General features: G+C 37.7%; 2 protein-coding genes across 2 annotated transcripts in view; one reads left to right on the top strand and one right to left on the bottom strand.

Moving 5' to 3' along the window:
* The window catches only part of LOC129786298 (helicostatins), a 22,210-nt gene extending 7,077 nt beyond the window's left edge, over positions 1 to 15,133 (top strand). Inside the window, exons 2-3 of the mRNA XM_055821212.1 lie at positions 12,446 to 12,892; positions 14,209 to 15,133. Of these exons, the coding sequence (XP_055677187.1) occupies positions 12,472 to 12,892; positions 14,209 to 14,333 (546 nt within the window). The 5' untranslated portion in view covers positions 12,446 to 12,471 and the 3' untranslated portion in view covers positions 14,334 to 15,133. The remainder of the gene's footprint in view (positions 1 to 12,445; positions 12,893 to 14,208) is intronic.
* Positions 14,985 to 26,948, bottom strand: LOC129786294 (protein abnormal spindle). The gene is made up of 7 exons (XM_055821204.1): positions 26,759 to 26,948; positions 26,011 to 26,683; positions 25,649 to 25,929; positions 22,062 to 23,054; positions 18,099 to 21,948; positions 15,550 to 15,851; positions 14,985 to 15,483 (listed from the first exon to the last, which is right to left on the bottom strand). Exons 1-7 carry the CDS (start codon positions 26,771 to 26,773, stop codon positions 15,220 to 15,222), a joined length of 6,378 nt encoding a protein of 2,125 aa, XP_055677179.1. The 5' UTR covers positions 26,774 to 26,948; the 3' UTR covers positions 14,985 to 15,219.

Genomic DNA, 26,948 nt, shown 5'->3' with positions numbered 1-26,948 from the left:
GCTCGTTGATGGGACAAAACTTTATCCTAATAACTTATAATTTTCTCTCCCATTCTGTCGATGCGATGACGATAAATTGATGTTTACTTTAACCGCTGCCTTGGCAGTTTCATAATAAAGTCAATTAATATTTTTCCTCATAGAAAAAGTTTCGATGGGCGAATAATGCGGGAGAGGAAGCACCCTACGTAAAATTGTGCCTACAAAAAATGTGAGAAAAAAGGGAATGTCAACATCATTGAGAGAATGAAGAGGGTAAATGAATGAGCAAATTCTGCGCCCACAGATTTTTAAATTATATCTCTATTTGCATCTTCAGTGTTCTTATACTTCTATCTTAGCTCATTTGAGAGCTTTTTCCGCGTTTCTTTTTTTTTCAATAACGGTACGGGAATGAAAAGGGAAATAGGTAATAAAGTCGCGTATTTTTTTTTGCAAAATTTGAATCTCATTGAAAATTAAAATAAAATGAAAATATACCGAGTGGAGAATATTTTCTGAAAGTTCATTCTAATGCATTTAATTTTCATTTTAAATTCATTCCGAACAGTTGAAAAAAAAAAGAATAAAACCGATAAAACCTTCACAGGTTTCCTTCAATTCAATGAACTTTGAAAAAAATAACAAGACATTTCTAAGAAAATTTAACAATGATTGTCTGGCTATTTATCCTGAAATGGTTGAAGAAAGTATGTGATCAATTCTTGGATTTTTTGAGAAATTAGTCATGCAGAATTGCTAAATAAAATTCAACTAAACCAAGTTCAAAATTTACAATAAAATCGAGAAATTCAAAAACTTCAAAACATTCATTATAAATTTTGATGGAGAAATTAAATACAACTTATAATTGAGTTGGAAAATGAATTTACCTTTCTGAGAATTTTCACTTTGACTTGCCATTGCATACAATTTGAGACAATAAATTGAATATTAGAGTGAAATTACACTTGAAATGTAATTGGTCTACATTTCTAAAGCAACAACACTTTGCATTGAAACCACATTTCATATCCACCTGCTTCCCACACCATTCCCATGTTTTTGGCTTTAATGCTCTATATGCGCCCCAACATGACTTTCGTACACACCACCAACTCTTTTCACGTCAATGTTGCTGGTGTGTATTTATGTTGAGCTGTGCCATAGGGGCTATAGAGTCAAAAGGGGAAGAATTCAAGGGCCACATAAATCTGTCATTGATGACTCCATCGATTACATGGTGTATCACCATTAAATGAGGAAAATGAACATTTCCCATGGGAAAGCATCCACCACATAGCACACAATATTCACTTTGTTCGGCCCACTTTATGATTTTGGCCTTTTGTACTACATACATACATACATAGGCAGATGCGATAGCAAAAGACATATCCTCCTCCCACCATTCAATGGCAACAGACAATTTTCCCGCGACGGAATTTTAATATCAAAATCAAATGGCATTTCTTTCCTTCTTTTATTGGGTACTATATCGCGATGTGGGAGAAATATGATTTTGCTGATTTATGACACTCGAAAGGATGATTGGTGAAAATCAACTTCAACAAAGTAATACGCTTCATCTACGTGTTAGCATAAAATGTGATTAATAGCATACAAAAGGGAAATTCTCAATCATCTCCACACAGGCGGAATCGATACGGGCGCGAGAAACACATCCCCTCACAAAATTTCTCAATTTCGCCAAGAAGAGACACATTTGTCTAAAACGAATTACACAACATTGTACATATGTAAGCACCTCCTCCTTTGGGGGGTGGCTATTAACATTTTCTTACTCACGTAATATTTTTGAAAGGATCCCCCACCGCAAACCCATAAAACATTCACTTGCCACCGAAAAACGCACGCAAAGGTCACGAATTGCCTCCCTTAAGGAAAAATTCATCCTTGCAGCTATGTAGGCAAAAAGACACTGGTAGTAGAAATGGGAAAAAAAGTATTTGATTTAATCATTTCATTACACAAACATCCACACTGCAGAGATTTTTAAATAGACGTGAGAGCCAAAGTGGTTAAAGATTATTGAATCGATTAAAAAAATGAAAATTTGTCTGAAAATCTTTAAATTTTCTTTGTAAATTCAGTAAAATTATTCTAAAAATTTCCTTCAATCGTATTAAGATCTAAAAATGACATTAAATTCTACAGGTTCATGACACAAAGTTAGACAAATTACTTAAATTTTCTCTGAGAGCTTTTAACATCAACTAAATCTTCTACTTCCGTCCGTTAACTTTTAATTATTTATTTACTTTTATTTTAAACAACAAAAGAACTTTGAAAACTCGCTGAAAAATATCAAAATCGGTTTAATGAAAATTAAACAGCCGAAGTTTTAGAACAAAAGAAGTTTTTCCTGCAAGAAAAGAAAACCTCGGCCAATTTTTATTTTCCGACTCACATTCATGGGACTAATGTTTGAGCTTTCCGTACAAATCAGTTATCTTGCCAGACGAGCGTAAATGTCTCAGCGGCAAAAGAGATTTTTCTTCTGAGAAAATTTATCAAATTTCTTCAATTGGCCCAAATAGCGTGTTAGACGGTACGGGAAGTGAATGAGGAAATACTGCCACATTGACACTCTTTTCCATCATCTCTGGCAGGGGGTGTGGGTGGGGTAAATCCGCCCTCGTGTCACACACTTAATCTGCCCATGAATATACCAGGGAATTGATGGGGGGTGTGGGAGTTCGGGGTGGCTTTGCGTGTGTGTAACACATCGTTGATTCATCCCATTCGGGAGGCTAAAATGTGTGGCTGGGAATTTTAAGTAACTTCCAAAAGAGACGCATCTACCCCAAATTGTATCTCCTCTTTACCCTCCATCCCCTTCTAGCAAAAAAAAGCTCCATCACCGAGACTTCGTCACATCACTTCCCTTCCCGGCGTGACACCTTGTTCTGCCACAAACATGGCCTTTGTGCGTTCGCCTTTCTTTTCCATGCATTTTGTTGGGACTTTTTCAACTTCTCCGGTATTGACGCAGAAATTTGATATTATAGGTGTCAAAATCACATCATTTCCACTCTCACTCAGATTCTCCGTATCATGAACTCCAGCCTCCCACTCTCTATTTATATACTTGCGCCTCCAACTTGTGGACTTTCTCACCTATGTCACTCCATTTCATGCGTGGGCGTACATATCCTGCGAAAGTTGTGGCAAGAAAGCTAAAATTCAATATAATAAGCTCAGAAACTTCTACCACCACCACCACCGCACCGCAGAATTGACCAATTGTTCGAATTTCAAGAAGAGGGAAATTATATTGGGGACAACAATTTCTGCAAGAAGTTTTTCCTGGAAAAATCATGAGCTTTTATTAGGCTTTTCATACCACTTAATTTATGTCTCATATTTCCCAAAACGTATGAAACCAAAAATCTCACTCCTTGACCTCAATCTCTTACATTGGCATTGTAAATGATAATACAAATGGAATTTTCGCACCATTTGCTTCCACAAATGGTATTTTTATCCGAGATTTGGAAGATAAAAATATTATACATTTTCCTTTAAAGGTTATACATATACTACATACTTGGAAAAGATGCTGCAATATTTTCTTTAAAATTCTTGGAAAGTTTTCTCACAGAACTGATGAATTCATTAAATTTTGTTATAATGCTTGTTATTGAGAGGCCTTGTCTATAGTTTTAGACAGACAAACAGACAAGAAACTGTCTGGAAACATTAGAAGAGATCTGGGGAAGACTTCAGAGATCTTAAAGCTTTCTTTTAGATTAGATTCAAAGCCTGATATTGAAAATCTATTGAGGGCTTTTCTATTGTCTTCACGGTCTTTAATGATTAAAACTAAAGTACTTCTGTTGAATGTTTGAAAAAAACTTTTGTAGTTTGAAAATTTAAGAAAATATAATCTTCTAACTCTTTTCCCTTAACTCTCCCACCTTATCGTAATTCTGATTCAATAGTAAACTTGTCAGATTTACTAAATCACAATCTCTTAACTAAAACTAAAGCTAATTATGAGAGGTAATATGCTTTGTTTGTTGGATTTAGTAAGATTATCTGGCTTATGCTCCTGCTTATCAGGGGACTCAAATAACCTACTAATTGTGCAAATGGCTTTGTCAAATCATCTTGCAGAAGCTTTCAAGTTAATCACATCTTAACCAATTTCTACTTCAAACTACATTCTAGTAAAATAGCTCTTCATCACATTGTAAAATATTTACAGCGTTTTAAAAAGCACAATAGGAAATTTTATTGTACGTGATGGTGGAAATAGAACTCATAGTGTTTAGAACATCTCAATTGTGTACATCGTGTGAAAATGCATAACAGTTCGTATGTGTTTTCCAGGATTGGCAGTGGACAAAAAACAACTCGTAGAGTTTAAATTCAATATTTTTAGTCGCAATATTTACAACGTGACGCATTTTTCTGAAAAATTTCCGTGGGTTTGCTTTTTTGTTGAAAAAGGGGTGAGGGAGCTGTTGTGCAATAAAAATGACTACAATGGGCAGAAAAAGCATACCACCACATCTCGGTGGGGAAGCCCACGCTGGTGTATTTATCAACAAAAAAAAGGCGAGAAAAATGCAGGGTGAGAAATCTCTTTTGTTGATTTGATTCCAAAGAATTTAGAGTTAGATAAATTGTTCATTCATGGTGCGGATCGCAATTTTTATTGCTCTTATTTTCGTCATAGAATTTCATTTTTAAAGGGGCGAAGAAAAGAGATATGAATGTCTCGAAGGAAAGGATAAGATTTTATTTATATGCAAAGCTCACAGCAATAAAGTATTCATGGGGAATGTTTAATCTCTTGCAGCTTTTACTTAAATATCAAATAATTAGGATAAAAAAATATATATTTAAGGATTTTTTCCTTGAAAATGTTTCAAACCCAGAGCATTCAATCAAAGAAGGATCTTTCATAAATGTGTATACTCAATCAGCTTTTGCAAACATTTCATCTCAATTCATTTCCTTTTTATCTTAATAACAATTTATCTCGACATACGCGTGCTCTTATACTCAATTTATTTCTCACTTACACAAGGCACAAAAGGAGGAAGTGTTTGTGGATAAATCTCATCCAGATTATGACTTCTCACGGTAATCCCTCAATTCACGGAAAGAGGACGCCAACCCCGTGAGTGCGTTAATAGATGGAGGAGATTCACTGTCGCTCCACATTACAAACAACTTCTTTTCAGCATGTGATGCTCTGGGCGGTACGTGGAAAAGCCGCTGAATACATTGAAGCTGTAATTAAGTGAAAAGATTCTGCGGGGGTGGTGCTTTTACTCTATTCAGCTCTCAAGTACCTCCACATGACGCATTTTCCGTCCAACTTTCACGTCACACCGCAAGAATACATTTACCTCTGCGCTCCCTTATTTTCCACCCACCCCCACCCACCTCCCGTCTCCACAGCCAAACAAAACGACCCCAAAATCTCCCTGAAAACCCATCGAAACATTTTTATAAAGCATCTAACACGGAGTCTGGCAAGAAAATGTGAAGGAACTTTATTGAATTTAAATTTATCCTATTTGTTCGTGGTTGAGATTGCCAGTGATATCAATTAATTAGACAATTAATTTGGTGCGAAAGATGAGGTGAGAACCTTCAGTAGAAGCAAATTCAATTGGCTGAGGGGTGTGTGTGGTGTATTGAGCAACACGAGGTGAGATCTCTGCAAACATACACCACCCCTAAATAAGCTCACAATGTGGCTGTGTTTATGAGCTTTCTCCAATGAGGGGTTTTAGCAAGCTGTTGGCTGTTTCATTTAATTTTCTCGACATAAAGTACAAAACTCGGGTTAATTTACAATTAAACTTGAAAGCTCTCCATGTAACACGGGGGTGTCCCTTTCAATTTTGTCCGTTTGAGCTTCTTACAAGGGTAACATAATGTAGTGAGAGAGAGAGAACCCTCAGGAATTTTCATTCAACAATGATGCCCGAAGCTGAATACAAAAGAGGATATGTGGGGGAGTGAGAATAAAGTTTTCTTAGCATTTCCACTTGAAGCTCAATCCTTTTTTGGAACGATTTCTATGCAATTCACGCGAAATTCTTGTCATGTTTAAATTGGTTTAGATTCCAAACTCAAATTCCTCAATAATCAAGCAATTTGTAGTCAATCGGTTACAATTTGTTAAATATATTGCTACTAGAAATCCTTAAAAAGCTCCCTATGGGGTTGAAGATCATGGTGAGAATTAGAAAATTAAGTGTTAATGAAATTTGGGAAATATTTAGGACACTTTGTTGGATTTTTTTTAAAGAAAAACTTCTGCTAGTGCCCTTTCTTCTCCTTCTATTTTTATACAAGAAGTATTCTGCGATGCATTGTTTAACGAAAAAACGGAAGACGTGCAATACGATGGAGGTGAAGATGGATGAGGGTTATTTAGCTAAAATTAAATTAAAACACTCACCCTCAACAAGTGGCACAAAACCCACCCTTCTCATGGCACACAAATACCCTCCTCGACGTCAGCTGACGCGAACGTGATCCAGAAGGTGGTGGGTTTAAATTTAAATAGCACTGTTTAGCAGGAAGTGTAAAGGATGTATTAATGTGCGAAATAGGGGAAGAAGGGGGTGTGGAGTGAATTTTACGACTCTTCAATTGCTCTTCTGCATTTATTGCATCGCCTTACGATTTATTGCCATCCAACCCCCTATTTGAGATTTATTCTTCAAACCCCCTGCCCTGAAAGCCACGCAATTGAGTGCAGCAAAATGCCACCATCACGTTCCATTTTTGCACCAAACCCCCCCACAAATTCAGCGAACAACCAACAATGGTGTCGCCGGATTGTCCACAATCAAAGAGGGATTTATGGGCTTTTCTGCGGATGTTAATAAAATTCCCCTCTCAGAAGAGTCTGATCGATTTTGAATCTCAAGCGATGAATCACTTAATGAATGACCCATAATTTTTAGCTTTCTCCTTGTTCTTCCTTTCCGCAGCAGCAAATAGACCTTTCGTCGCTACTAACTACTTTTACGAGCAGTCAATTTTTTTATTTTTTATGCTCCTTCTAATGGGAGCTTTTCATACTGCTGCGAGAAGGAGGAAAAATTTATGTTTGCGCGGGTGGCGACAATAGGTCAAGTTTATTCATATAAATAGCGCAAAATTACTTATAAATATTGTGATTGAATATTTCGGAATGATATTGCAAAAAATATGTAGAGAAAACTCATTGGGAAACTCACATAAAATTGGAAGAATATGCGAAGAGAGGAAAATATGGGGTGAGAAGCAATGCCATTTTTTAGGGATTAAGAGACTCCAATTATAACAAAATATTTTTGAAATTTTCCACCCACAACTTACACCGCCTACAGTCCAAATTAAAAGAAAAAAAATCAACCCTTATACTTTTATTCAGCGAAACTTTGCAAAAAGAGCTCCACCCGTTTGTTGAATTGGGTGGAGCTTTAGTCCTTTACCCAATTAAATTGAAGCTATTTTGCTCGTTTGGTCAAAGAAAAAGAGAAAATTAACTTCAAGATTTACCAACTCTCACCCTAGATTCCCCTAAGGAAAAATTCAACCTCTTGTTTATCTGAAATATTATATCCTAGATTTAGCAATAAAAAAGCTTCCATGTGACTTCATAAAAGTTTTCATTTCCGCTTTATATGAAAAAGATAAATAAGCTTCCTGACGAGGGAAGTTTGGTGGAAAAAAAGATTGGATGGCGGTGGAGAAGGAGTTTCTGCGTTTTACGCACCCTTTCTCACAGGCCTTAGACTGAATCCGATTAATGTAGGTTGTTTTCTACTTGAGCAACAAATTAAAAACAGATTTAACTTTCACTTGTTCATCACGATGAAGACTTTGGGGAGGAGATGGCTTAAAGCCGTGTCAAATAATTAACTTTGCAAAGTATGTCGTGAATGAATATCATTTTTGCGGGACGGTTGATCTCTTTGGAGAATTCTCACGTAGCTGAGGATGGGTCAACCCACACACAGAACCAACCCCACCCCACCATATCCGTCCATCTCTGCCGAGATGAATGATGGGGCGAATAGGATAATAGAGTTGGATGACTGTTTGTAGCGATAAATGAAGGATGGGGGTGTAGCATGGAGCTCAGACCAGCTGAGTGAGTGCTTCTCTGTGTCTTTTGTCCCAACCTTAAGCCAACCCCGCTCTTGCCCTGCAAATACTGACAAAACAAACACAATGTATTTAATCTTAAACATTCCGTATCACTTTGTCGTCTTCAATTACACGCACCGAGCGTTCCATAGGAAAATAATACTCTTCCTCGATCTCTGCTGCATCATAAATCATACAAACAGCTCGTGCTCTCTCCCCCAGCAACAGACGGTTTGCTATTTCACACCCAGAAATTCCATATCTCACAACCATTTCCGTTTCTTCGCAACCCTCCCACCCGAAGAGATGATCCTCAACGTCCACAACTAAATACGTATTCCATCGAAGAAGGTTTTAATATGCGCCCTTTTCGTTGCACATCATAAAAACCAATACAAAGAAAATCATTCAACTTTGCAAAAATAGACGCGATGTAAAAATCTTTTAAAGGTTTCACTTTTAGTAAGAAATATGTCGTAATGTTTTCAAAGAAAATTTTCCCCTTTTAGGGAAGACCGGAAACGACACGTGTCCTAAAAATAAAGGAAGCTCACCAAAAGAGTCAAACAATCAAAGTAAATATACAATTGCGCTTCCTCTGCAAGGTTTCTAGACCAATAAACTTTCTCTTACATGAAGCTTTCTATAGATATGTGTTTTATATAGAAAGCTCTATGAGAAAAGCTTAAGAAAATTTTTACTAAACAATCAAGAATTTTTGACAAATGGTCTAATTTAAGATTTATTTGAAGCGTTAAGTGCTCAGAATTTTGTAACAAAAAAAGTTTTTCTTTTCGAAAATTATATTTTCGGAAAGGTGTTTATTCATTTTGAGCTTCTTATTGCCTCATTGAGAGAAATCACAAAAGATATGAAAAATATTCTTGATGATCATAAAAAAGAAAAGTTAAATTGATTTAGAGTGAGAGAACTCGAAAAATCATTGCTCAAAAAATGGATAAACTACATCCTTATTAAGCATAAGCATTTTTGTTTAAAAAAATAATATTTTTAACCTATAGTGAAAATTAGATCTAATTTGAATTTTTCAGTTCTTTATTTTAAGAAGAAAATATCCATTAAAGTATATGCTCAAAAGCTTTATATTGAAGGAAATCCAATAGGAGGCGTGGTTTGTAAATTAATTAAATAAATCGTTTATGAATTTTCTTAGCTGATTTTTAAAGGAAAGGAAGCCTTAGAAGACTTTCTCTAATAAATCTGGAAAAAAAGATTTTGAAGATGAAGGTCAAAAAGCAAGTCCAAACAATTTCCCAGTATTAAACCCTTCGCAGTTTCATTGGAAAAGGATTCAATAAAAGCTTAAGAGTGTGCCACAGAGATCAAAGTTGGAGATGTTGTACCAATAAAATTGATAAACCAAACACCTTTTCATGCCATACGTGATGGGGAGGAGCCCTTTTATCCTTTCTATTGAGAAAGGATTAGGTAGCTACATTCTCCTCCACATACTTTCCTGGAGAAACTGAGGAGAAGCGGTATCATGTGAAATTGCAGCTGTACAAATTGATTTTCACGTGTCTTATCTTCACACTTGGCATCCACCAACATGGGTTTTGTATTTACGTCAATGAGTCGAACACTGAAGGAGGTGTTTCCTTCGTGAGTGTGGATTTCAACTGGAAAACATTTTCAAATCTCTTCCATCTTAAGGAAGTTTTCCTTTGTGGCGAAGGAATGAGGGGATTCAATGTAAACTACGCACATCCCTCTTTGGTATAGAAATTCTGTTTGTTTTTCTTCATAGGGAAAGAAAATATTGTATAAAAAGTGAAGAAGGGGATTTTTTTATGGTGTTTTGTCACTAAATCAATATGAAGAGAATGCGATAAAATGGTAAATAGTTGTGCAAACAAGATTCTCCTCTACAAAACACTTTTTATCCACTTTTCATTGCGAACTTTTCATTCCCGCCATTTCAAGCGCGCATTCAAAGATTTCCCATACAAAGTGACGACGACGAGAGATATTTTGCAGATTTGGAATGTTGGGAATTTTCCTCAAGTATATCCTTTTCTCCAACCCTCCAACCCCGTCAACGGTATGATTTTTTGGGTCATTGCCATTTGATGGTATTGGACTATATAGGAAAATTCCGGTCTTCATTTCGAGAATATTCAGCAGGAAATGGGGTAATCGTATAAATTCACAACGTGGGTGTGAAACCAACAGGTCACAATGTAAATAAAATCAGCGAGAGTCAATGCTAACAAATGGGGGCAAATAGATTGTCTGGTGCAAAACAATTTGCAAAACATCTCCTGCTGAATGATCTCACCTGTCCTCTTTACATAAACTTCATCTTTCTCTCAGTTTAACTAATTTTTCACATTTAACCCTTTTATCTATGCAGGAGGATGTTCCCTCAAACTCTATTTGCCTTCTTCTCAGTTACTTTCTTCCCTTGGTGGGAGAAAGAAAGGAATTAATCTTTGAATATTTAACACATTAGTGTTAATTGCAGTGAAAATTTACATTTCCCCCCAGCAACTTAATGAGATGCATCTTTCCAGGAGTTACTGCACTTGCTGCAAGATGAGCTCCCTTTGCAAAGGAGAATTCTCATTAATGTTGGCTTATTTTTTGTGTGTGTGTGTGAGTAAAGCAATGTACACAAAGTTATGCAAGTAGAAGTAATTTAAATAAAGTTAATAAAGTGAGGTAAATTAAAGCTGCTGAATTTATTAATTTTATTTGAATCTTCAAAAAAGGTGTTAAAGGTCAGGTTTTTTAAATAACCCGAACTAATCGAACAAACTTTTTTAAATTTTCTGTTTACGCACTAGTTGCATTTGCTGCATGGACCAAAAACAGCAATGAAGAGTTGCAATAAGGGCGTGGTTTATGCATATTTTTTAAAGAAAACTTTGAAGTATTTTCCAGTTGATCTCTCGTTAAATCTTATACTTAAAATTCTCAAAAATATTCAGTGCGATCCTCTGATTTATTTTCCAATGACGTCATGAGAGCCTCAAAATTAATAAACTCCTTTACAGAGAGCTACAAAAATTATATAAAAAAGTCTGTAAATTCCTCAAAAGCAAAAAAATCATTTTCAAAAGAAAAAAAGTTAATCAAAGGCTTTGAAAACTATGCCCAAAAAACCTCCTACATTTAAAAATCCTTTTTAATGCTTTTAATGGAATTTCCTCACTGCATTGTAAAAATTGATTTCCCTTTTTGCAGCGCGCGTGGAGCTTGCTTTCCATGGTATGCGTTTAAGCGAATCGAGAAAGTGACGTGGAAAAAAATATTTATTAAATGTTCTTGGTGTCGCTCCGATGGTTTGACTGCACGAGACACATTGACAAAATTACTTTTCCAACTCATTTCAATCCTTTCATTCTTTCTCACGCACTTTTCCGCAAATTTCCACATCAGCTAAGTTTTTTTTCCGCTTTGGGGGGGTGGTGTACGTCACTCGTGTGACACCAAAGACAAATGAAGGGTGCAAAAAAAATGCTAAAGGGTGGTTTGGGGGCGACAACACCAAACCATTTGAGAGCAATAAAAATTCAAAAATTTCCCTCCGGGAAAATGGAAAGTTTTTGATATTTTCTTATTCGAAGAAAAAATCTATCTTCAGGAAATTGATGGAAAGTTTATAATAAATATTTATTGGTAGGCAAATGAGATGAGGGTTGTGAAATTTTGGTGATGATTGACAAGGACGTTGGTTGAAGTGCAGAGCAATGAGCTTATTGTCTGGCAATTAATCAAATCTTTCAACTCCTATATTCCAACCACACGCTGAATCCTCATCATTTGGCGATCCTTTCAAATTTGCTTGAATATTCAATTAAATCCGCCCTTTCTTTTGGCGAAGGCTTCACACACACACCAAATTTCATTCTCTTGTGTGGCACGCAACCCAATTCTTGCGAACAATTTAGCCCTCACAGAGCTACTATATGGAAAATAATTTGCAAGTTCTTCAAAAGCACTCAACATCCGGGGTACTCTTCCCATAATTAATTGGTCTCTCTTGCTACCCTCAATTAGTATACTCACCCCACTAAATGCGGATGGGAGGAGGACGCCACACTTCCGAGGCGTGTCGTGAAGAAAAATGATTTCCATTTTGGAGAGGAAGATGTTTCCCAAAAGTCGCAATTTGTCACTTATTTTGCCCTCCCTTGACCTCATCGTCACCCGTACGCACGGATGGGAGACTCTTGTAAAACTTTTTTGGGAAGAATTTGATTTTTAAGCCGGAAAATTGCCCATCTAATTGACTAATAAAATGCTAATATAGGAAATAATTGAAATATTTTAAATGAATGAAACTCACCCCAAATTTCTTTTCCTTCTGCAGAGTCAATTTCGAGCCACCACAACAGAATGCGTCCAGCCCTGATTCCACTTTTCCTCCTTGGTGGCTTCTGCGTGGCAGTCTTCGCAACAAGTGACACCCTCAATGAACGAGAAGACGGCTACAATCTCAATTCCCTCCTGCCGCCAAGTGGATCACGCAATGCAGTTCCACTGAGGGATTTGGAGCCGCTGGAACAGCTCGTGGACAAGAAGGCAGATCGCTATGTCTTTGGGCTGGGCAGGAGGTCTGATCCCTACGCCGCGGCGGCAGAATCCTCCGGGGGTACCATCAAACGACTCCCAATGTACAACTTTGGGCTGGGCAAACGAGCACGGCCATATGCTTTTGGCCTAGGGAAGCGGAGTGGTGATGACGATGAATACCAAGACGCTGTGGATGCTTACGAATCCTGGCCAGTCATGTATCCCATTGGAGAAAAATCTGACGGTAAGTTTTCTTTTAAATTTTCACGAAGAAGGGAAGGTTGTTTAGAAGGTTTAAGAAATGTTCTAAATATTTTTCTACACTACTTTTAAAAATTATCCAATCAGAGAAAAAAGGATTTTTCACTTTTTATCCCTTTAACTCATTTGTAACATTTCTCGCATTTATGAGACGTTTGGAAAAGATTTTTTTATGGTATTTAATTAACTTCTTAGGGTATTTCTTTTCTCTATTAAATACTCTATTTAGGAAAAAAATAATTTTCGTTAATTGTAAGAAATCTGCTGGACCGATTTTGATAAAGAATTGTAAAATCATCTCCAAAAAACAAAGAAAATTTAGAAAATAGTTTTGCTCGAATCGGATTAATTTTCTTTGAGCTATTCAGAAATATTGAAAAAAAAACGAACCTTTAAAATTTTCATGAACCACAATTGCTGAAAACTCTTTTGGTTGATTCACTAACATTTCTTTCGTCAAAAGCTTTCATTTTTGAAAGTTTTATTAAAAACGGTTAAGAGTTTCGACGGAAATGGGTTAAATTCCTCCAAATGGATTGAATAAATTTTAAAGATTAAATTGGCTTAAACCGTTTGTGTTACAATTAAGCAAAACAAAAGTAGGACAAAATAAATTTTAGGAATTTTTTTCTCAACTATTTCAAACTGATCTCAGCGGAAAATAGAAAATCTATTTCAAATATTCTAAATAATTTTTATCCTACCAGATTTTTTTTTTATTCCGTGTTTAAAAATGTCTTAACTTGAACCAAAGAGAATAGACTCCTTTTTCATTAAAAACTCCTCATTTTTTCGTGGCCGAAAACTTGTTTAACGAAGTGTTAATTTTTAGTGTTCATAGAGTGGATAAATTAAATTGAATTTAAAGCTTTTTCCTCGCAAAAAATACTACAAGAACAATGAACGAAAATTAAGGGATGGTCACGTTATTTTGGAAACTCTACAGGAACAAAATGGCCAAAATGTGAGAATTTCAAATAAATTTTTTGAGCACAAAAATTTATTTTCTAAATCAAAAATACTGAATTCTTATCAGTATTTGGCCATTTAACAAGAGTGCAAGCAGATTTCAAAATTTTGGTTTAAAAATTGGCTTGAAAATCGCTCTTGAAAGTCCCCGAGTTTCCAAAATAACGTGACCATCCCTTACTTTAAAACGAGCATTTTTTCGCGCAAGCGAACAAGTGGTGCAATGATGCAACAGTTTGTTAAATAATTTCGTTGCTTTTACGCTCCGAAATATTTTCTTCCAAATTTATTTAATAAAATATTGCTTTATTGTTTTTTTTTTTCGTACAGCTTTGGACATCAAGAGAGGTCGACCGTACAGCTTTGGACTCGGCAAGAGGTACATGTCCAAAAATACAGATCCCGTGGAAAGAAGATCCGCATCGCGATACAATTTCGGCCTTGGTAAGCGTTAGATAAAAGAAAAACATCATAAACGCGCATTAATGCATTAAAAAGTGTAATAAATATTTCAACAAGAAAAAAAAAGAGAGAAATAAGATCATTAAACTATCTGTATTGTCATTTAATTTTACCTCTCCTCGGTGGCTTCTCTTTTCAATTTCATTAAACTATAGAAAACTTATTAAGGTTAAAAATCTATCTTCTCGAAAATATTGTTTAAAAACAAAGCTAAATGAACTTATTATTAAAAAAAATGTAAAGTGTCCATTTACTGCTCATTGAGATGAAAATAGGAAAAATAATTAGAAGTTTCTCCCTCAGTCATGCTGACTTACATTTTTCTCTTCTTCATCATGAGGTGAGAAATTTTAACAGAGAGCTGAGAAAATCTTTGTGAAAATATTCCCTGAATTTAAAGTGAAAAACACTTCAAAAAATATTTGTAAAATTATTGTAGTTGTATTATAAATGAAAAAAAAAAAACAAACAAACTGTGTTTCAAAGTCTTTTATGTCTGAGCCAAAAAAAAAAAACAACCAAATGGATAATAAAAGTCAATGTCCTTAAAATTCCTTTTAAAAGTCAAATAAAAAACATGCAGACTTACCCCAAATCCCCTCTTCCTGTAAGAAAAAATAAATAAAATGTTGCAACAAAAAATCTTACAAAAAAACATGAAAATTTATTTAATAACCATCTAATCCTAATGTTAATATAATATATATTTAGATTACAAAGAGAAGGTGAGATAATATAATTAAAGATCATACTGCAAAGAAAATAATTCAATAAAGTTATTGTCTTTTAGTAATTTTCATGATTTCACAAAAATATTATAATTAATGGATTATTTGTATCGAAAATTCTCTCCCCATGCTGCTGCCCCTTTTCCTCTATTTATGGCGCGAGATTAATTTGCATCTTACTGAGAATTGTATCAAAGGCAAAAACGGAGCAATTGAATACGTAAATTTGATTCCGGATAACACCATAATCCGGCTTTAGCGTGGGCAATTTTCGCAGGGACTGCCCACTTATTTGCTGCATTAAATCCAGACCACGTTGCGTATTCCTCTTCATGTTCTCCTTCCGCAGCACCAATTTCCTAATCTCACGCAGCATAAAGACAGCATCTCGCGTCACCATAAACTCCCGGATTTTCTGCCAAAGACATTAACCTTTGATTTCTTCCAAACTTTTCAATGAAAAAGAAAAAGTCCTCCTCACCTGATTTTTCTTTGGATCCTGAATAAATACCCAAATTAGCGTGCAGAGTGTGTTGAAAATCTCACATTTCTTATCACACCACCGCAGTAGCATCTGGGCAATGATTGTGAAGGCATCCGGGAGGAAGACGAGCTCAACTGTGTGCTCGTAGCGAGCGAGATTCAACATTACGCGGGCACAGCTCTCAATGATTAGTTTATGGGGTTCAGACCTAATGGCGTCGGCCATCACAGAACAACAGAAACGCGCCACAAATGGGGCATCAGGTATTAAAATATGTGGGACAGTTCGTGAGAGATTCTCTGAAAGGAACAACAATTAAACAGGATTTACTTTTAGTGGACTTGAAAGGGAAATTTTCTTCTTAAAACACGATTTTATAGGAGATTAAATTAAGCTGCATTTAAGAGGAAATTGAAGAGAATTTCAAGAAAAAAAGCTCAAATTTCCATCATTAAGCTGTGAGAATGAAGAACTATGGACGTCCTATTAAACTTTCTTAGAATCTTTAAATTATCCTTAAAATAAATTAGCAAAGAAGTAAAATTATTCTGGGAAAAAAAGTTGAGTATTTATTTCTCCTTTTTCGCTAAAAGTTTGGCGGAAAATTCCTCAAAATCTCAAAGATCTTTACTTTTTATGAGAAAGTTTTGAAGTTTTAAATTTTTGAAAGCTTCTTTTTGAAATTACTGGCGTTTTTTGATTAAAAAATCAAGTTAAATTCTTCGTTGAAATTCAATTAAATCCAGAAAACTTTCTTAAAACTTTTCAATAAAATCAAAAATCATTATTAGTTGGTATACCACAATCGTGGCATACCAAGTATTGTAATCATCGGAAAAACCGACCACCTCAGATCGGGCTCAAACTTCGTATAAGCACGTTTTAGACATCCCACATTACGAAAATGGTGGTGGAAAATTTTTGATCCGGCCGGCCTGCCGGCCTGCCGGCCTGCCGTCCGGTGGCCCAAACTTTGGCTTATAGCTCAAGAACAGTAACAGATAGAGACTTCCGGTTTGAAGTTTTCTATAGAAATGTGGGTGTAAAATTTCATTTTTTCGCATTTTTAAAATCCAAGATGGCCGCCGTCCGCCATTTTGAACTATCGTCAACCACTTCCCTTATAGTTAGAGGTCTGAAATTTTAGTATGTTTTAGTGCTCAGTGAGACGTTTTCATCGATAACTCATACTTGAAAATCGGTCAAGCCGTTTAGCAAATATGGCGGTTTAAAGCAAAAAGTGATTTTTCAATATAACTAGAGAACGGCTTGACCGATTTTGACCATCTTGGTATCAAATGAAAGGTATTGAAAAGCCCTACAACTGTCTAGAACATTTCAAGTTCCAGAAATGTCCGCAAGAGGCGCTAAAATCGAAAACAAAAATTGCCTAACTTAAAGGGGCAATATCTCCGAACATCTGTTATCGTTTTCCTTTAAATTTTGATATGTTGTAGCCTGACTCAATATCTATCACCAGTCCGAAAATGAAGAAAATCTATGTCGCCGTTTAGAAGATATAGCCATTTGAAAATTTCTGGAATTTGAAAAGTTCTAAGAGCTATATCTCCTGCACTGCTTGACCGATTTTGCTCATCTTAGTATCAAATTAAAGGGTTTACAAAACTCTACAACTTTTTAGAACATCAGAAACCTCTAGAATCATTCCCTGAGGACAAAAAGTGCAAAAAACTGTTTTGATCAAACAAATAACCGCCATTTTGTGTTCTGGAGGTGACCTTGAAATGTATCGAAATATATGTCAGATTATAGCTTATTTCAATAGCTTTCCATAACTAGTCAAGAAATTTCTGTAGGTCTAATAGAACTAAAGATATAATCATTTTAATCTGTCAAATTGCTAAATTTTACAAAAAATAGACTTTGCCTACTAATACTACTCACAAATTAAATTACAACGCATAGACTGACCCATCCGCGTTGTGGTATACCAACTCTAATAACTGGACGCGTTATGATTGACTTTTACGAAATTTCCTATCAATACCATCAAAAATCACTTTAAAAACAAACCTTAAAAAATGTTAAAAACATCACAGAATTAGTGGAAAAGTCATTATGAAATCAAAACGTTGAATTCTATTTAACTATTCTTTTTCTCTCTCTCCTCAGGCTAAAGAACTTTGTGTAATATTATGCACTTTCTCGTGCTTTTCCAGACACTCCAGAAATTTCATTTTGCACTTTGCAAAAGGATAGAAAAGGGAGAAAATTAATATTATAATTGCTTTACAGAAAATTCATTTTCATTCCACAATATACTCCACCACCGTTCTTTTGTGGAAAATTATTTCTGCTATTTTTTTTTATTTTCAAATGCAGTGAAATGAAAATTGGAAACAAAATGCAATTAACGTCAGAAAAAGGCTTCTGCAAACGTTCGGTAGTTCTTCGGGAAACTTCGTGTACAATTTCATGTCAAAATTCTTGTCAATTTTGAATTTAAATCTGACATAACGAATATTTTGCAGTAATTTGTTTAAGAACTTTTAAGTATTTTAAATAAATAATTAAAATAAACTCACCCATTTTCTCGAGCATTCGACTTATTTCGTGCACACCGAATCTTCCTTTGAGCACTAGCATGGCTTTCTTTAAGTGTTGCCTCACCGTATCCGCTGACTTGGCCGTTTTGCGTGTATTAACGATCTTTTCGGCAATTTCCCTCATGCTACGCGTTTGTTTCTTCTTCCTCGTAACATAGCCCCGCCAGACGGATTGAATGGTTTTAGCTGCCTTAATTCTACGTCTCATCTCCACAGCTTCCGGTGTCATCATTGCTTCAAAGCGTTTCCTAGACAGATAACCCCTGGCTAGGGCTTGAATCTTCACAATACTCCTCTTGGCCACTTCAAACTCCTCCCTGAGTTGCCTAGTTTTCATTTTCTCACGGAATCTCCTTTGAACGGAGATTGTGACATTCTTGAGCTGCAAGAATACCTCCCTCGTGTGTTTCATGGCCATTTTCGCGCGGAATTTCCGCTGAAGGCAAACAATTAGGGATTTAATAAGAAGGTACTGACAGCGAATCTTTCGCATCTCCAATCGTGCTCGATATATCCTTTGAACAGTCACAATGGCATTGTGGATCTTGTGGTATTCCTCCCGCTGCCGACGCATTAGAAGAAAGCTCCGGAAATGCTTTTGAATGACAGTTGCTGCGGATTTCTTTTCCAAGAAAGATTTTCTCTGAAGATGCGTGAGTTTCCTCTCACGGAATCGTTTCTGGATGAGAATTGTAGCTTGTGAGAGTTGCCGGAAGTCTTGTTGGGCTTTCTTCATCATTTTTAGTGCACGAAAACGTCTCTGGATAATAATTGTTGCATACTGAAGCTCAATATAAGCAATCCGGGCAATTCTCTTGGCTTTCTTGGCACGGAAGCGTCTCTGAATGACGAGGGTGGCCTTCTTAAGGATTTCAAAGTTTCTCCTTTCGGCTTTCATCTGAAGAGTTGCCCTCCAGCGCATTTGGAGGTTTACGATCTTCTGCCGGACTTCAATGTAAGTCTTCCTTTCTCTTCTCATCATCAATGTTGCTCTCCAACGTTGAGTGATGATAAGGGAAGCCTTTTTGTGCGCTAAATAATCTTCCCGGAATTTTCTCATCAACAATGTGGCTCGGAATCTCTTCTGGATCACCAGGGCAGCTTTCTTCATGCACAAAAATTCCTCCCTTTGATTCCTGGCCATGAGAGTGGCTCTCCATTTCCGCTGAATAATTTCACTGGCCAATTTCAACGCCGCGTACTCCTTCTTCTGCAGAGCCATTGCTTTCTTCGCTCGGAATCTTCTCTGCAAATTTATCGTGGCCTGTTTCAGCTGTTTAAAATCTCCATTAGCTTTTCTCATAGCCACCTTTGCTCTCCACGCCCGTTGAACTACTACAGCAGCTTTGAGAAGTAACTGGAATTCATTGCGATGTTTTTGCATTAATTTCTTCGCTCTGAACGCCCTCTGGACTTTTATTGTGACTTCCTTGACTTTCAGGAAGTCTCTGCGGGATGTTTTCATGGCCACTGAAGCTCTCCACCAATTCTGAATGCACAGAGCTGCTTTCTTCTTCTCCTGAAACTCCTTTCTATCCATTTTCATGGATTTCTGGGCACGGAATCTTCTCTGGATGGAAACAGCTGCTGATTTGATCTGCAGAAACTCCCTCCGGGCTGTTCGCATCATCCTCCAACCACGGAAATGTTGCTGAATGACTGTGCATGAGTATTGATAACTTACAAATTCAATTCTCTGGATTTTCATTAGTTTTGTCGCCCGGAAGTGTCTCTGGATGACAAGAGCTGCATTTTTGATCTGAAGGAACTCCTTGCGATTGTTTTGCATGGCACGTGTGGCTCTGAAGCGCCTCTGGATGGTGATGGAAGCACTCTTTAGCTGCTGAAAATCATTTCGATGCTGCACCATTGAGCGATTTGCACGGAAACGTCTCTGAAGGACTACGGTGGCTTCCTTGAGAGCCACAAACTCCTTCCTCTGGATTTTTGTGCTTTGATACCCACGGAAGAATCTCTGGATTGTTATTGTTGACTCTCGCAGGCAGATAAATTCAAATTGCTGCTTTAGCATTAATTTTCTAGCTTTGAAACGTCTCTGGATGGTTACAGTAGCTGTCTTGAGGGCAAGGAAGGATTTTCGTGTGGTCTTCATGGCACAATTTGCACGAAATTTCCTCTGGACGGTAAGTGTGGCAGCTTTGAGCTCCTGGAAGGATTTTCGGGAAGATCGCATGGCTTTGAGTGCCCGAAAGTGTTGCTGAATGACAATTGTGGCTTGTTTGAGGATGATAAATTTACTTTTTTCAGTCTTCATCGTGATCTGGGCACGCCATTGGCGTTGAACTGCAATGGTAGCCTTTCGAATGGCGAGGAAATCTTCCCTCTCCATGCGAGCTAATTTTCGCATTCGCCAGAATCTCTGAATTGTAAGCGCGGCAATGAGGATGGTCTGGAAACTCCGTCTAGCTCGGCGCATTCGCCAATATGATTGAATCTTTGTGGCGGCATTGTTCTCCAATTTCTGGTGTCTATTGAATTTCATCACCTTGTCGACAGTGTCACGTAGTCTCTTATGGATGAGATAGGACTTAACAGCCCTCTGAATAACAATGGCACTCGCATTGAGCAATTTTATCTCTCTCCGCCTCGCATCAGCCACTCTGGCGACAGCTTCGAGCTTTCGTGCCGTCTGCACGCGTCGAAACCAATTTTGGATTTTGATGACGGCTGCACGTGTCTCATGGAATTTAGCACGATCCCTCCGCACATCCTGAACAGACCGCCACCACTGTTGGACACAAATCACAGCCCCGCGCAATTCTTTGTACTTCTTCTCAGCCGCATACCGTCTGTAGTACGTTTGAATGATTACCGTTGCCACAATACGCTCCTCCCGGAATTCCCGATAGGCTCGACGCACGAGAAACCCCCGGATTGCACTCTGAATCACCGTGGCCGCCTGATGACGCACCATCTCCTTCCTGTAGGCAATCCTCCGCGCAATAACCACCTTTAGCCATGAATTTCGCCACCATTGCTGAATCGTCGTAGCGGCTGCATTGAATTTTGGCGCACGAAATTTGTAGATAATCTGCCAGAGGAGCGACAGAGTCTTCTCCCGGTGCCCCTCCGCAATATCCTTCCCCGTTATATTGCCGGCAATCACAAAATCCGCCTCTGTGAGTGCCGACAGTGCCAATTCAGCATTGTGTCGCTTCTGTAGCAACGATATGGCGGGATAGCGTAAATTCTTGGACAAATCCTCACGCATTAGTATCACCTCCATCACACGCGTCAACCTTATCCCATCCCTGAGATCCGTAGCTAAATTCCCAAAGGCATAATCGAATTCATCAATGTACGTCTGCTTGTGCTCAAGAACATAGCCAATTCTCTTGAGATACCTCAGTATGTCCCCAACATTGGTCACAAGAAGTGACGTGAGCTGCTTCATTACCTCCCCACTCTCCTTCCACGGTGCCTGCTTGACGAACAAGCATGGATTGTGGCGTATAATACGGCACTCTTTGGCCCTATCGAGGAGATAAATCAAATGCAGCATCTGCTTGAGGGTGAACTTCTTAATTTTCTCCCCATACTCCGCTGTGTGGGTGTAGTTGCGATTCCCCTTCTTCTCCAGCGCTTTATTGCGAAATAAACGATTGAGAATGAAATTTGTGAGCCCATGAATGTCACGATTGGAATTGAGCTCAATTTTCTCATTGAACACCACCTCCAAGCCAATTCGCAACCACAATGGGTTGAAGCAGAAAATAAGCTCGAGAATTTGACGCTGTAGTGCGAGATCTCTGTGCAAATCCCGATTTTGTTGAATTGTCAGCTGCTTCTTCTCCACAAGAACTGTGACCTGGATGGAGCCAAGAAAGCCAAAGAAATTCCAATTAAATAAAATATTTCCAATTTTACAGAGATTTTCGTAATATTTGTCCCAAAGAATGAGAAATGAAAGCAAATACTCACATAAGAAAGAACTTTTTGCATTCCCTCACTCTGGTATAGCTCCGAAGCAGCCTTCCTGAGATTCTCAAGACGATACTTAATGAAATACTTTGCCGAGACACTCTCCTTTGTCGGCGCTAGTGTTAGTTCTTTGTTCTTGACTTCATTGAAGAGCCGTGCAACGTCTATTTTTTGATCAGCTCCATCGAGCTCCTCGGGCACGGTGACGAGAGCATTGAGCCACTTCTTGAAATGCTTCTCATGCTTCTCCACTGCCTCATCATCGAGAAATGTCGTGGCAGACAGAAAGGGATCACACGTTGTACTGGCGGCAAATGGATCGGGATTCACCACACTTCGCAGGAGCTTCGGATCGTACAGAGAAGTTGTCGATGCTTCCTCCTTTTTCGGGGTTCGCGGAGGCTTTATCAATGTAAGTGGCTTTAATTTCTTCGGTTGGTAGCGAGACCAAGTCTTCACGGAAAGACCGTCCGCGCTGGACGCCCTGGCGGAACAAATATCATCCGGACGATACTTCTTTGGCGGCGACAGAGTCATCAAAGAACTTCGTACCTCACCATTCGAAGCGCCCAACTGATCTCTGTTCCTCTTCAGCATTGGCACCTTGAACAACTCCACGGATTTAGCTACAGCACCGGGAATGGGACTCACTTCAGGCTCTTCCTCCTCATTGAGATTCACACGACTCGATTGTGCACGGATTTCACTGGCGTTAAAGGCAAACGTTGAGGGTCTCTCATCGAGGGCACCCATTGGGGGCATTTCAGTGCCAGCAAAGAAGTATCTATTGCTCTCAATTGAATTGATCTTCTCAATTTCATGCAAATTCGGCATACTCCCCTGATTAAGCTTGAGAAATTCCTGCTCCTTACTCTGTCCACGTTGCCCACTCAAGTTTTTCATTGACTCCGACGTGATGATCTTTCGGAGGGGCGTGAGGACAATCTCGTCAATCTGGCGCGACAGATTCTCATTGCTACCGCACGGAGGTACCTAAAAATGCACGAAACTCCTCATGAGACTCTCCCCACACGGTCTCCACACAGCCAAACACACTAAAGGTCTCTTTTTTCCTCTTTGGAACATTTCTTTGTGTGTTCAAAATTAGATATGAGCATTTTAAAATTTAAAAACCGAACAAAAAATTATCGCCCTCCAAGGGGTTACATACCTCACATATTCAATATTAACTTTCTTCGGATTTTCTTGGGGTTAAAAGTGAAGACTTTTACTTGATTTCTTAGAATTATTTTGATACAAAAATTTGTCTTAAATGTTTATCTTATTGATGATTCGTCAAAGAGTATTTTCTAAAACTGGAATATGCCTCATTTTTACCTCTAAGAGGGTACATAACCCCTTGAACTATTCATTAGAAAATGATAACATTCATCTCATTATCAAAAGGCAGACATTTAGACAATTTGCCTCAGTTTTGAGTCATCATTTGGGCTTCTCTGTAGGTACCTCTCTAATATTTCTTTTTTGAATTAGTGTTGAAATTTTGAAGGCATAATGACTACATTCTGCAGGATTCTTTTCCCAATAAGATTCTTAAAAGCTTTTATCCTCAATCATCATAATTTTAGAAATAGAATTCTCATTTCTTTCTATTAATATTTTTTTTAAAAAATCCTGAAAATGAAATAAAATTAAATCAAAGAAAAACGAAAACGATATTTTCCTGCACTAAAATACCAGAATATTCAATGACTTCCAGGTGACTCTATCTTGATCTCTCCATGGCGGATGTTCAAGTAAAAAAAATAATAAAAACGCATGGTTTAACCTAACGCCACTAATTTTGCACTAGTAAATCAAACACCTCATTCATTGATATAATTTTATGCCTCATTTTGAGAAAAAAAAAATAATAAAATAAAACATTTTATAGCAATTTAAAAACATTGAGTTTATCTGCTAATAAATCGTCTATGCAATTAATTAAATTTAAAAATATACATTTAAACATTTATTTTAGCACATAATCGGCTCTTTAATGTCTCTTGCAAAGTTGGAGCAATATATTTGTTGTGGTGCGGAAGTCTCAAAAAGTATCATATATGACCTGCCACCTCCCTTCTAAGAAGTACATAGTGGGGTGCCATCGTTATGTTAGACAACGTGAGGGCACTTTTAGTGGTGGGAGTGTGTCAACTTTTTGCATGAATAAAAGGGCGCTTTTTTATAGGTTTTGTACTCGAACCAGCGACGTTTTGGATGTGATCTAAGTGCCACATATTTATTTTGTTTACTGAATTTTTTGATAGATTAATTTATTTGATTTTCAATAAATTGATTGATCGTTGATCTTTTTTTTGTTGTTTTTTATGGTTTCAATTAAAATCAATTAAAATTTTAAGATTCTTCAATTTCAGACTCTCTTGGTGTCTGACTTTTACTTCATTTTACCTAGAGAATCTCAAATCAAAACATCTTAATTAAAATAAGTATAATTTTTATTGTTTTAACGATTATTTTATTTTGTTTTTTTTATTGATTAGTAGATCAATAAATGTAATTTTTATCTGGTATAATTTATCTTTTAATAATTTTGTTCAATATTTTGACCCCATAGATAATTTTATTTGTCGATCATATTGTTTTTATTCATTTTATTAATCTGTTGATCGTTTTGTTAATTTATGTTTTGATTTTTTGATTTTTTTATTGATTTATTGAGCTTTTTCTCAACCTAATGGTTTTTATTTGGTTTAGAAAAATCTTGCCCAAATAGAAGACACAAAATGGTAAATTCTAGACGATAAATTATCAATGATACGACTCCAGTGGACGCATAAAGGGTTAAAATATCAATAAAAGAAAGATAAAGAAAATAATATAAACAAATTGAAATTGCTTTTTCTGCAAAAATCTTTCTCAAGTTCGCTTAACCCTCATATATCTTTTTTATCTTGAATCTCCAATCCATTATTAGTTCACAAAATAATATCAAAGCGGAATAAAATGAAATAAAAATAAACCCTCCTCAACACGACAGAAAGAACTTTTTATTTGTTTTATAAAAATCCCCTCTTTTGATCAAATATTCGCATCATTTTCTTCTGCTTTTGTCTTTCGCTGCTGATAATCACGCAAAAATGTGAAGTAATCCATTTTGGCGTGAGGGAAATTTCTTTCTACACCCCCCACCCACACCCCCCAAACTCTTATGTAGCGCCTTTTATTTCTCTTTCTCTCTCTCAAAAATATTCAGTGAGGGTCGTAAAAATGTGCGATTGTTGAATAAAGAAAAAAATATTATTCACGCATTGATTTTTTTTATAATATTAAATAAAATACGAAGAGAGAATTTTACGAGGCGGATAAACGCACTTTTCAGCTGTTTTGCCCCCTATTCGTGCTTCCCGGCAATTTGTTGTTGTGCCAGTGTGCTGCCAAAATTTTCTGGAAGTTCCCGGAGAGAGGAACATGTGGGGGGCAGGGGGATGGGAGAAATTTATGATTTGCTTTTTGGCTGTCGCACAATCAGCCCGGAGTTTATTTTATCCTTTCGTTTGTAAGTATTTTCTTGGGGGGAGATTTCTATCGATTAGGCCACGTATGACCTAGAAAAATCCTCTTACCTCAATCTTTTTCGTCACATCGAACGTCTTGTGGATCTCTGGGCAGACTTCGAAGGAATCCTTGGGGCTTATGTTGCCCGTGATGTAGGTTTCCGTGCTGAGACGCGGGTAATCCTCCCCAATGGGCTGCAGGACACGTGATGGTGGTGGTGGTGGCTGCACGACCACCTGGTCCACCTGGTCAGTTTGATCACTGGGAGACCAGAGAAATCTCTTTCCAGCTGTTGCGGTAACTGCCACAGGGGTTGGCAGGGAGGCCAAATAATCAATGTAGCTTGTCCCTGAAGACGAATTAGAGTGATTCCAATTAGAAAAACAAAATAAAAAACATTGGAAATCCTACGAGCGAGAAAGATACTCACCAGCTGGCTTTGTCTCCGTGACTGGAGTGAAGTGAATCTGATCAAAGATCCCAGAAGTGTTGGGCGGGGTAACTGGCTGCTGATTCTCTTTGTTCTTTGCTCCCGATCGAATCTTCTTCTGCGGGGAAATCATCTTCCGGAGATGAGGTGACTTTGCTTTGTACTTCACCACGACATCGGGCGTGAAGGCAGTCTTCCGGATGGCCTGTCGCGGAGGAGTTGGAGTCTTGGTCTTTGTCTTCTTCGGCACGGCGGCATTCTGGGCCTTCAGGGGTTTCTTTATACCCTTTCGTGGCTCCAGAGATTTCAGTATGACAGCCACATCCTTCCGGAATCCCCGACTATCCGTGAGCTGAATGACTTCCCTACAAGCCACGGCTTTTGGTGGATTCCAAACAATCTCCAGCGTCCTATTGCTGGATCCCTCAATCATGCAGGATGTCCACTCGAGGGCAATGTTGTACTCTGGCTTGCAGGTCTTTGTCACGAGAAACTTCCCCTCCAGGGCTGTGGGATTCTCAACGAGCAACACACGCCTGGCCACCTTCCCCACCGGAATGTCCTCAAATGTTACGATGGCTTTTGCCGAGAAGGGTGCCATGGTGACCACGGTGGGCTCACGCGCTTCATCTCTCTTCCTGGCCACTTTCACTCGTGTCGGAGTGACTCTGACCTATAAATTCCGGGAATAAAACGGGATTGACAGCGAGCGTGGGAAAAGAAATGTTTGGGCCCCCACAAAACTCACCTCAAATCTACTCATTCTCGCGAAAACTCACTACACACTGTACAATTGACTCCTACTCTTTCACCTGGACATGCACAGCACTCGAAAAACCATGTAATAAACGTAAAAAACCGATAAATAATGGATTTTTGCGCGCACTACGCGAAAAAAGCGCCCGTTGGAAACAAACTTTTTCAAACACGGCGAAGTT

This window comes from Lutzomyia longipalpis, chromosome 1 (genome assembly GCF_024334085.1).
Source record: "Lutzomyia longipalpis isolate SR_M1_2022 chromosome 1, ASM2433408v1".
Taxonomy (NCBI): Eukaryota; Metazoa; Arthropoda; class Insecta; order Diptera; family Psychodidae; genus Lutzomyia; species Lutzomyia longipalpis.
Note: the sequence above shows the minus strand (reverse complement) of the source record. Positions and strands in the feature narration are given on the sequence as shown.